The 12,500-nt window shown below is 38.6% G+C and overlaps 1 protein-coding gene across 2 annotated transcripts in view; it reads right to left on the bottom strand.

Annotated features, from left to right (window-relative positions):
• LOC138017875 (beta-mannosidase-like) overlaps window positions 1-12,500 on the bottom strand; it is a 39,177-nt gene that overhangs the window by 19,879 nt on the left and 6,798 nt on the right. The window contains exons 1-11 of one of the 2 annotated variants that reach the window (XM_068864864.1): window positions 12,425-12,500; window positions 10,494-10,807; window positions 9,519-9,553; window positions 6,667-6,734; window positions 5,637-5,878; window positions 4,679-4,781; window positions 3,952-4,020; window positions 3,559-3,700; window positions 3,045-3,138; window positions 2,360-2,439; window positions 517-565 (exon numbers count right to left, since the gene is read on the bottom strand). The exon at window positions 12,425-12,500 is cut by the window's right edge and continues 237 nt beyond it. In XM_068864864.1, the coding sequence (XP_068720965.1) occupies window positions 517-565; window positions 2,360-2,439; window positions 3,045-3,138; window positions 3,559-3,700; window positions 3,952-4,020; window positions 4,679-4,781; window positions 5,637-5,878; window positions 6,667-6,734; window positions 9,519-9,553; window positions 10,494-10,807; window positions 12,425-12,500 (1,272 nt within the window). The remainder of the gene's footprint in view (window positions 1-516; window positions 566-2,359; window positions 2,440-3,044; window positions 3,139-3,558; window positions 3,701-3,951; window positions 4,021-4,678; window positions 4,782-5,636; window positions 5,879-6,666; window positions 6,735-9,518; window positions 9,554-10,493; window positions 10,808-12,424) is intronic. The other variant, XM_068864865.1, reaches the window with a different exon arrangement.

The following is a 12,500-nucleotide window of genomic DNA, read 5'->3' as shown; positions in this document are numbered from 1 at the left end:
ACCCCATCTAAAACCTCAACAGACAATCGTGTTTGCAGTCACTGATGGTGCACCGTGAAAAACAGACTCAACAAAGTAGATTTAAATCAGCCAATGAGAACGCTGCCTGTAACCCACAAAGCACTTCCGCTACAGTGATTGACAGCAGTAAAAAACGAAACCGCTGATTGCAATTTCAACAAAGTCCGCAAATTACCCCGGCATCATAAACACCATCACGTAACAAAGGGACCACACCTATACAGGCCTATATGTCTTGAAAAAACTGAGACCCTCCTTGAACACTAAAATAATGTAATATAATTATTGTCCTCTGTCTCTCTTAAATATACATAAAAGAGCTTTAGAGGGGCGAAGAACGCGGGACTTTATGTAATAAAAGCCTTCTTCAGCTGATTCAATTGCCTTTTACGGCTTAAAAGCACTTTCCACAAAAAAGTGCACAGCGGTAAACTGTGGTTCAATCATAAAAGGCAGTGGACAGAAAAAGAACTCAAAGTAAAACTACCTTGTTACCTCAACATAATCCTTGACATACATGGCAAATTTGGAAGAAATGTTGTACCTGTGGGTTGAAAAAACATTTATACATTCCAAAATGTTTTAATCAAGAGAGATCTCTGTGCTTACGGCATAATTTCCCACTTTGTCGAAAAAATTCCGCTTTTTATGTGCCGTAAAAGCTCAGAACAAACTATCGGCAAGTACACTTTCTCCTGAGATTTAGTACGAGGTAATTTGAGACTAATTTGCTATGCAGATGATGCATTGATGATGGAAATGCAAACAGGCGTAACATATCTTCGCTACAGGTGGAAAGAAATATCGTTACGATTTAAAATGTATTTGAGGTTTGGCACAATTAAAATAAAAAAATAGCAAAAGTATCCGTGAACAATATTTCCTTGGGTTCATTCAGCTCACTGCAGGTTATGACAGCAGTACAAAGAAGTTGGAACTTACAGAAGGTTTAGGTTGTTTATCATTTACCAAAAAAACTTTCTCCTTTAGCACATTAAAATGATCTCCGCGGTCCCTGCACTGAGTATATGCTCGTTTAAAGTTTTATTCACTGCAGAGTTCCCTATTAGAAACAGTGCAGTTTTAATACTATTTGGCGTTGACTGGTGAAATAATATTTCATTTCATTGTACATATGGTGACTTTTAAGTTCGTGTAATGCTTAAATTGTGAACTGTGTGCGTCCACGTTTTCATGATGTCGTTAAAACTGTTTATGTGACTTGCTTTATTTCCTAGTGATCATAAGACTACGACCCAGAACATTCCGACTTGATGACTAATAAACAATGGTACATATGTAATAGGACTGAGTGGAGCAAAATTTGGTCTGTAATCATACATCGTCGAGTGATTAACAAAATCGGACGACCGCGTAGCGGGATTCCGATTCGTTTAATTATGAGTACGATTACAGAATGAATTGGACGACACGAAGTCCTGTTACCAATTAATCATAACCATTACAATTTCCGAGAAAACAAAATTAATTCATTCTTTTTTCACTGTCTAATGTTACAAATTTGTCCATTTTGGAAAATCCCCAGTTTGCTAGGGTAAGTGGTTGTTCCTGTGGTTATTGTGATGCATTCTGTGATTGGTGGATTAAGCTGAGTGCACTTAAGGGCCCACTGACGTATTTTTTGGGGTGCGTTGCTAAGGATGTAATGGATAGGTAATTTGAGAGAATTTGGCATTATTTTGGTCAGTTTCCAACTTTTGTAAGCCACCTCGGACCCTAAATATGACGTCATCATACCACGCCCATGGTCACGTGGACAATAAAAGAAAACTATAAATTTGTCTCCGAGCTACGCAATTTGGGTATTTAATCGATGGTTTGATAATTTGTATTCGTTTTTGCATCCAGCCAAGCAAGGTTTTCTTTTTATTTTCAAAAATGTTGTTTTTAAAGACATAAACGATACTGAAATACCCATAACTTTTTCAAAAAAGATGATTTTAAAAATTCAATGCTTAGCTATATTCTGTATTTGGGGATGAAACGTACCATGCAAAAAAAGATTTAATTCAATTTAAAACCGCCGGAAATTTAGCTTTTTTCTCAAACCAGAAGTCAGTTCGTTTACGCATGCGCAGTTGATCTGCGAACGAGCGCGAGGAAGGGCGAGGAAAAACCTTCCATGGAAACAACAGTTTGTGCGGTGACTTTTGCTTGTGAGTGAGTTTTCTTGTCAGCTCATGATATGATGACGTCAGTTACCGGAAGTACCATTTCACTTCCTTCCTTGGTTATGATTAATCGCAAAATTGACCACAGTAAATTAAGGTCACTTGGACTAACTCAGGGTGGTAATCAATGTTTGAATTATACTAACCAACAATCTGCCAAAGCTCCTTCAATTTCGTTGTTTCCACTCCAAACAAACACGGATGGATGATAATGCAAGCGCCGAACCTGTAACAAGGACAATCGTCGTAAAACACAAAAATTGTGTTGTTGTGTGCCTTTGTTGTGTGCCTTTGTAGTTTCTCTGGTACAGTTTATGGTTTGTTTTTTGGTGCTTGACAAAGTTTGAAGGCTACCGAGGAAGAAGCTAGTGGAGTCGACTTTTTTTAAGGATTGGCTTCCTTGGTCTTCTAATGCGAGAGTTTTTCCACAAGGCAACAGTAGCGTTTTCCGTTGGCTTAACGACCATTACCGACTGAATAATTGCCGATGCACTAATACTTCCGAAAAAAAAAGGTTACCTTTTACTGACATATTATACGAAATCGAGATCCTAAATCGTCATGGGCTGCTGGTATAAAGAGCCAAAAGAGTTAAACTTACATTTTCTCTGCAATCACCAGTCAATAAATTTGGATAGTCAGAAGACTGTCAGTTTTTTAATTGTAGTTCCAACCATGAGAAGCACTCTCTCTGGCAAATAGTGTTTTATTCGTCATTTTGTTACTGTTTGGAAAATTTCTATCATGGAAGCTTTTGATATTGCAAAATGATGCAAGAAGAGAAGAGAAAAGCTTGAGCGTGTGGTAGGAGTACGTAACTGATTGACTTGCCTGATATCGCACTTCCTCTTTAACTGAATTCAAGAAATTTTCGTCAGTTGGGTACAACGAACAAGCAAACATAAATTCCTCCCACACAAGCAACCTGAAAAAAATATAATGATGATGAATGACTATATGAATTCTATGAATTCTATAACGGTATGTACCTCGTGCTTCTTCATTCGCTGAGCCGGTCCATATTCGTGCAATCAGAAAAACTCTGTTGGGGACAGCCCTATTCGTGGCTACTGCAACTGCCATTTCTGTCTAATCTCAGTCAAGTGGATGACAAAGAAATAAACTATCGCGGATACACCTGTCAGCTTTGCTGTTTACTTCAAGACAAAGTGATTGACGTGTTCCCCTTATCTTATGGCCTGGGTTCCACTCCACATTATCATCCCTTTATTGGCCACATCTATCCTAATTTCCAACGACCTGGTCCCTTAACAAAAGTGAAAACTGTAGCTGTGCAGACATCCCTTGATACTATATATGTATAATAGATTCGTTGATACTGTACCCCAATTCATCCGCTATGCTATAGAACTCATCATGTTGATAGATCCCTCCTCCCCAGTTCCTCAAGACATTCATGTTTGCGTCAACAGCAGACTTGAGAAGATTCCTAAGAACTGAGCTTGTTACGCGGTCCTCAAAGGCATCTGGGGAAGCGGACAGTTGTTCAGTAATAGCAGTGAAAAGACAACAAAACATTATCTGACCAAACAGTAGTAAAAATGCAACATTACTACATGTAAACAAAACTGCATCAACAGTCGCACTTAAAAAGGGAAGTTCTGACATGTCATGGTTTCCATATATTGTCCTGACTTGAACACCTTTTTGCATATTAAAAATAAAAAGGCGACCATCACATGTAGGGCCCCAGTACATAATTTAACTGTCGTGATACCTGCCGGAATCCAATTGGCTCCTTTGAGAAATATTGGTAAATCATTGATTTCAAAATGAAATCCCAATCCTGAAAAAGATGTAAAAATTTCAACCTCTTTTTACGAAAATGGCATTTGACTTCTTGATAAGATCGACGTTGGTTGATACATTTACAAAATCGGTGGAAAAAACCAGGAAGTGAATTCAATCATGGTCTTGGGATTTATAATGAAATATGCAGAAAAAGAAACATTTCTCTCTCAGGTCTGGATTCATCTTTGTTTAAGTTAATGTTGTCATTTTCTGTGAATGTATGTAGTTTAATGCAGAACTGTTGCGACCATTCAGTTCTTCAATTGGGTCAGGATTTGACGACATGATTAAACAAAGTGCCAAACTCACGTGTAACATTCCCTTTATAAATAAAGGCCTGGTCTGGCCGGTCAGTTCTGTCAAATGGAAAGCGCCCTTAGACAATTTTCACCCAAGAAAAAATTCAAGGAGTTTTCGAGCAGTTTTCCACAAAATCCTTTTTTTCAAGGGCTTTTCAAGCGCCCTTGAAGTCCAAAATTAAATTCCAGGGCTTTTCAAGGACTTCAAGGAGTAGCACGAACCCTGCACACTGTAAACAGATACATGTACTTGATGTCATAGCTTATCTCTACCTTGTCACAACAAAGCCCGATCTAAAAGAGCTACAAATCCTTTTGTGTATTTCCTTCCAAAGAACATTCTATTGGTCTAACCTGAAGATCCATTGATTCGCTCCTGTTGAAGTATGACTTTTCTGAACCCAATTTTACGAGATATGCTTGACTGTTCTTCACCAGAACTGCTTGAGAACACAACCTGACGTCATGATAAGTTATGTACTTTGATCAAAAATGACAATTGAGAATCTTCCTTCAAGTATGGTGAAGTTGACCAATAATAATTATAAAATAATTAGGATAGTAGGTGCACTCTCATTGGTCAATAGCTGTGTTTAGATGAGAGTATGGAAACAAGGCTGTGACCTCAAACGAATCTTGATTGGTTATGTATTGTCAGACGCACGTCTTGATTGCCTGGTAGGAAATATGAGCGTGTGTCAAAAAATCTGTTTCAATCAAGACGTAAAAAAACCAGCATTTTCCTTAATTTGTCAAATTATCTTGAGAAATATTTCATAAAAGCAATAGAGGACTTTTCGTCTTGTTTCCATAGCCTCATCTAAACACTCAGGGGAGTTGGGAGAATTCGAGACAGTTATGCAAACACTCTACTGCGTCTCGGGTTTGCATAACTGTCTTGAATTCTCCTAACTCCCCCTTCATGTTTAGATGAAGTTATGGAAACACGGAAAACGTCCTCTGTTGCGTAATTGGATATCAGTACTTGCAAGTGGCCATTTACACTTCAGGATGAGGAGAGGAGGTGTAGAACAAAGGTTCCTTGATACAAACAACAACATGGCAGAAGAGAATGACCTCAAAGACTTCATTATAAACCAAGTCCGGCCCCTTAGCATTAACAGTACTTTTGACCTACGGTACCTTGAGAGAACGGGGATGAATTTGGTTTGATAATTAATTTTCCTGCTTTTTTCTCTTTTTCTGGTGCACACTATTCTCTGGACAAAATGGTCAATCCTGCATGACAAGTTGTCCATGTATTCACTAGAAATTAAGCGGCTTTCTTCATAGTTGAATGTATTTTACCTACCTTGACAGTGTAAAGACTCTGTTTTCCATATCCCCAAGGCCACCAAGCTTTCACGCCATCTTTCTTTGAAAATGTCATTACTGGCAAACTAACTCTCTGTAAACCTTGTGACAATTTCAATGCAAATTTTAGAGAGCGTGCAAGCTGAGGAAGGTTGAGATTAAGTGTCCCAGGGACTCCATCAGAAGCTGCATCTATGAAAACGGCTACTGACAACTGCCATGTTACATTGACGGAGCTGACTGAAAAAGAAAAAGAAGAAAGACAAAAAAAAAAAAAACAAATCAGAGATTCAGCCAATAAACAGTGGTACAAGTAGAATTGACCACAGGATACCCAGGCTCAAACAGTGTTTATTTTTCTATCTAGAAGTCAAACTTTTTTAATTAAAAAATTTTGACAAAGTTCACTTTAGAAACTTGTTCTGAACACTGAAAGGAATGGAGGAACAACTTTTTACTGTATGGTGTACAAATTGCTGTAATAAAATTATAAGTTCAGTAAATGTTGCTACGAAAGGACTGTTTTATGCTTAGGATTTCTGTGAAATGACTAGTAAATTAACTATGCCATCAATACATCTTCACTAAGTGAAGACTTGTAATTACAACTGTAGTAAACCAAACAGATCCATCCACAAGTCAATTACAGAGAACCTGAACAGACAACAACATTTCATTTAGACAAAACAGGTACGTACTGCATTTCACAACTTTCTTTTTTACAATATGATTTGATAAATAATATTATAGTATTCAAGAAAGGGAAATGACCAGCACATAGAGCATACTTTGAAAAAACATGTTGCACATGTTGTTGAATGAAAATTATTTCTCCTCCTGAGCACGCAAAATCATAAGTTTGGCGACGATAATAATATTTTTTACTACCGGTAATTGTGTGACTGTACATAATGAGATTCCAAAAACCCTAGATTTAAGTCAAGCTAATTTCTCAAAAAAAAAAAAATCAAAATTATGATGTAACAAAAAGTAAAAGTAAAAGATGCAAGTCAAAAAATGTTTGTTACCTTTTGTGGATGTTACTGTGATGTCCCTTATGACAGCTGAATTGTAAGCTTGAAGGTATACATTCCGCCTGAGTGCCAAGTATACAAAAGTTTTACAAACACAACAAAGTTTTCATAAGAGATGCAAAATGGCACGGAAGAGTCTTCAAATGCCAAGAGAAAATGCCTCAGAAATGAGACCTATTGAGAGTTTGAGCACTGACGTGGCTGCCATTGACAAGTAACATCATCTGGCATTAGACAATCTGAGTAAAATCTGTAAAACCTGGTTCACGCATATGATGCAAATACAAATGCAAATGCATATGCAAACGCAAGGAAATACACGCATGAACTACCTTAACGCAAATGTAAATGCAAATGCAACCGCAGATGTAAAAAATGGAAAATTTTCATTTTCTTGCATTTGCATTTACGCTTGCATTTGCATTTCACATGTGTGTAACGCAATCGCAAGGATTTACGCAAGGTGAAAATACTCGTTCCATGCCTCTAGGGTTGGCTCGTTGACTCCGTCTTGGGATATTCAATTGCGCATGCATATTTCAATGTGTTTGCATTTGCGTTCGACATGAACATCTCTGCGTTTCCTATTGCATTTGCGTCGCATGTGTGAACCAGGCTTAATTGTTACTCTTAGAATGGAAGGGTTCATAGAGGATATAGCTTTTTAAGGTAATTCCCTTGAAAATGATGTACTATCCAGATTCTTATCAAACTTGGCGCCATTGATATTCATGCACAGGACATTCAAAAAATGCAATAAACCGATGGGGTCACTGTGCTTGTTTTCACGCTGCATGCCATTTATTTTAAGTGTTTTTTTAATGAATTACCTGAGTAGCGTTCGCAACTTAATCAACCAGAGAAATTGTTGTTACACCTGTGTATAGGTAAAGCTACTGAATATTACTGAAAACTTGGGCCTACTTGTTTTTCCAGGCTAAAATCTTTCAGTAAACTGATTACAAATTGCAAAATCTAGCAAAGCAATGCAAGCAAATTGGGCCGCTACATCATCACCTCAAACTCAGTGTCTGGCTTCAAATGCAGTTTCGCGGCATTTATATATAAATACTGCAACTTCTACTATCCAACTTTTTCCTTCTTAAAATGTTTTTCATGTGCCTACTACAAGTACATATCATTAAAAATGGGGGGTCACCATGCTCGTTCAGGTAAAATAGTGATTCCTTGACCAATTAAGCTTGGCATCAATGTAAAAAATCCTCCATTTTATCAATGTGCACGAGCTAATATGCATGCCATTGACGCAAGAAGTTATGCGCAGTAGGGTTGCACAATGCAAACCCAGGGAATCACCTTAAGTGGATTTAGATGTTGTTAACCCTTTAGCCCCAGAAGTGGGACACTGAAAAACGCAAAATGCAGACTGTGCAGACCGTCTGAAAAATTCGGTTAGCCTGAATTAGGCCTAAATAACATTCGGTTAGCCTAATTAGGCCTAAATAAAATTCAGGTTAGTCTGTTTGCGGTTAGCTCTCAACAATAGTGAGGGTAACGCCATATTTTACCCCTGGTCTGCATGGTTGGCACAGTCTGCAGTCTGCGTTTTGGCATGACCACCCAGAAGTGGCCGCCATTGATTAGTAAAATCATCTGGCATTAACCCTTTGATGTCCAAACTGGCCTAAACTGACCATACTTAGTATTTTACTCTGTCTAATGCCAGACAATTTTACTCATCAATAGGGAACCCCTGGGAGTCAATGGGTTAATCACTCAAACTATGTCCCCGTTAAACAGAGTAAAATATTAATATTATGTGTCAAGAGTAAATAAAAGTGCACCTAAACTCAAACAATTTTCATATACAATAATAATATTATTAATCTCCCCACAAAAAGAAAACATGTTTTACCATTCTTACCTCAAAATTCCGCTTTTTATCTACTGGGTGAGACACGCAAAGTTAACAAAACTAGCAGTAATTTGGACCCACAACCGTATTGTGAGAGGAATGGGTCTACAGTCAACTCTCTCTTAACAGACACCTCTGTAAGACGGACACTTCTATAAGACAGCCACCTGGTGCTGGTCCCGGCCATTTCTTAGTCATTTTACTATAACCAAACTCTCTATTAGACAGACAACGGACACTTTGAAATCGACAATGGACACTTGTGAGGTGCTGAATGTGACCGCAAATTACGATTTAGGGAAGAAAAATTCTTGTATGTGACTCTTTTTAACATCAGACGATTAATTGACAGCTCTTAACTTGACGCCGGAATACATACGTTACAAGTTAAAATTAAATCAGTCATTGTCCCATTCAAAAAATAACTTGGAGGTGACAACCGAATTGTATTGTAATCTAAAACAGGTAGGTTTCGTTCAAGCAAATAACTTAAAACAAACTTTAAACAGACGCGTATTCACTGTGCACAGGTTCAGCATTATTATCTTAAATTTCCTGGGGTCATGCTACGTCGACTCTCTATAAGCCGGACACCTCTCTAAGACGGACAGCTGAGGCCGGTCCCGATGGTGTCCGTCTTAGAGAGAGTTGACTGTCACAAACTGCTTTACAATTATACAAAATTTATTTGAAAACGAGAATCCAAAGCACTTTGTGACATAAGATCGAAAATAGCATGCCTCTCACATCATGGTCACGGGTCGAAATTAATGCCACTTCTGCCCAGTTTACGCGGCTTAGTGCATAGCACAGAAAAAGCTAAAATTCTGCCAGGTAACAATGGTGACATATGTTTGCTTTGGGTGGGGAGATTTACATTTAGGAACGGAAAATATTTGAGGTCAGGAGCTCTTTAAAGACAGTGACCAGTTTACGTATGCACAAAGTCATTATCACGTCAAGAACTTACCATATTCCTTGTGGGACAAATGCTGGTCCCCAGTCCTGGAAAAAACACAGTTTACCATTGATGTCTAACAAAGGTTCCCAATAGTCTAATGTAACATATTAGTGCAGCCTGAACCTATCATGAACACATTTCTCAGGGATATCAAAAAGTGCTGGCACCTACGGAATAGATATTCTTACAGTTTAATTGGAGACTTGCTGATACAATATTGACAAGTAATAAGAGAAAACACGAGAGCCCAGTACCATGTAGTTTTGTAACATTCTCGCCATGCTGAAAACATTTGAGACAATTCTTTTGTTTCATGGTAATGGTTGGTCATTATATGAGATGTCGCCCGAAAGTGAAGGCAACCCAAAGGCTCCTTTTTCTTTAGCTTCTACCGTAGGCACTACTCCAACCCCGTCGCAGGCACAACTTGTCCCCAGTGATAGTGGTACTCATTTTACCAACCACAAATGGATGGAAAGCTGATTGAACTTTGGAGTGCATGAGTCAAGGAATTCGAACCCAGAGTGCTGGGATGCAGTCCACAGGCACGCACTCCTGATGCATTCACTGGTCCTTATGGTCACATGAAACCAGGGTGTTACCAGAAACCCAACAAGGCCATTGCTGTTATTATGTTTCACCCAAGAAAAGGACACTATGAGCTCCATTGTTATCCATAATCTTGTGTGAAAATTCAACAATCTTCAAAACTTTGGTTATAATTGGCTATTTAGCATTTCTGGCCCCTGTTGTTGAAAAGGTGGATAGCGCTATCCACCGACAAATCACTATCCATTGGTTAGCGCAATTGGTTTCGCTAATACTTATCCACTGGATAGTGATTTATCAAATCCATCGTTTGAACAACTGGGGCCTGTTCTGAAGAAAGCTTTTTCTCTCCTCCCCAACACTTTCACTCGTATCCATCCACCCACAATGTAGGGCTCCATGACTTTGATATGTTTATCCCTACTATCCACTCACCCAACTAAAGGAACTTTGCTCTTTCCTAATAAAATTTCCATGACATTCTCCATGCTGCACTGGGACTGGACAGTCAGGGGGGACAGGATATGGAGACTTTTTAGCTTGTTCTTTGGCATATAAAATTGCAGAGGTGAAGCAAACTTCAATCAAGTTTGAACCTGTCTTGAGAACTTTCTTAACACTGAAGATGTATCTGCGAAACATGTTTGCAGAGTGACCAACTGTAATGCCATTTACAAGAACTGTAGCCACTGTGTCAAGGCCCTCAAATACAAGAAGAACTTGTCTCTTTGAAAGCAAGACATCAGAAACTGGGAAAGAAAAAAACATGATCAGCAATGTGTGATACAATTTTAATATGGAATTTAATACATTTCAACTACGATTATGTAATTATAGGTGAAAATTATCATGGTAGTTAACCCACTGACTCCTTAGTTAGTTGTAATTAGGGAGTCAGGGTGGTTTAGCGGTTGTCAACCACGCCTCCCACCTCTGTGACCTGGGTTCAACCCGGGCCTCAGGTCGTATGTGGGCTGAGTTTCAGTCGATCTCAATCTGATTTTGACAGTTTTTCTCTGGGTACTCCAGTTTCCCTCCCTCATCAAAATAGACTCTCAGTCAATTACAACTGGCTGCAGGTGGATATCCTCAATATAGATAGCCTCTGGTATCCTTCCCTTTCATTGAATTAAATGAATTAATTAAGTTGCTATTGGCTGCACAAACAAGGGCATGAGACCAAAATAACTTTCACCGCATGGCGCGAAGCTGAAAATTGAAAAAACTATCATGGGGTATGGGGATTTGTTCTGTCCTTTCAGCCTCGCTTGACAGTACCTGATCTTCTCCTATCCCCTTTGTCTTGGTTTTGTCTAGAGACAATACAAAATGTCTGTTCCAATTGCATTGCACCTTCTTCACATAATGAAAATGAACCCCACCCAAATGGATATATTATGGTTCAATTTTATCTTTGGTTCAATCTTTTTCAAACTACAGTTAGATTTTGATTTTTTCCCTTTGAACCACAACAGATATAAACCAAACTCATTAATCTTACTTTGGCAAGTACCTGGTCGATTACATTTTGAAACAGAAAAGTACTTGATGAGTCAATTTCTAGGGGATGAGATAGGTGATGACAAAAGAGGAGAAAGAATCTCTAGATTTCCAGATCTCCAGGACCAAGTTGCTTGAAGCAAGAGAGCAACTACAGAATTCCGGGCCACTTAAGCAATAGAGGACGCTTTCCGTGTTTCCATAGCCTCATCTAAACAAAGGGAAGTTGGGAAAGTTATGCAAACCCTCAACTGCGTCTCGGGTTTGCATAACTGTCAAGAACTCCCCCAACTCCCCCGAGTGTTTAGATGAGGCTATGGAAACACGGAAAAAAGTTCTCTATTGTTTTTATAAAATATGTCTCAAAGCTAATTCGACAGATGAAGGGAAATGCCGGAGTTTTTTTTACTTCTTGATTGAAACAGATTGTCTTGTTACACGCTCATATTTCCTACCAGCCAATCACAACGAGCGTCTGGCAACACCTAACCAATCAAAATTCGTGTGATGTTACAGCCGTGTTTCCACACTGTCATCTAAACACGGCTATTGACCAATCCGAGTGCGCGTACTATCGTAATTTATTTATAAAACGGGCCAGCACATGCATATTAGTTAGAAGCTTTTATAGGATGAAACACATAACAACAGGAGCTTTCGTTATTCAATAATATGTAAATAAGTCGCCCTGTATTCTGTTTAGCCCAAACAAGATTGTTTGAGTGTTACATGTCCTCTATTCTACAACTTAACTGTTGGGTGTCATTGTTGCTCCAAACGTAACATTTGCGAGATGTGTTGTTCCACCAAACAATCACTATTGAAATTTTGGTAATGGCATCAGAAATAATATCAAAGCTTTAAACCTTCTATAGTCTTGCTGTAGGTCCAGTTGTCATAAGCGATCCATCGATAGTTGATATCGTTGAACCGGAAGTAAGG

The sequence above is a fragment of the Montipora capricornis genome, chromosome 9, assembly GCF_036669925.1.
Source record: "Montipora capricornis isolate CH-2021 chromosome 9, ASM3666992v2, whole genome shotgun sequence".
In the NCBI taxonomy this organism is placed as follows: domain Eukaryota; kingdom Metazoa; phylum Cnidaria; class Anthozoa; order Scleractinia; family Acroporidae; genus Montipora; species Montipora capricornis.
The sequence above is the reverse complement of the archived record's forward strand: the minus strand, read 5'-3'. Positions and strand labels throughout refer to the sequence as shown.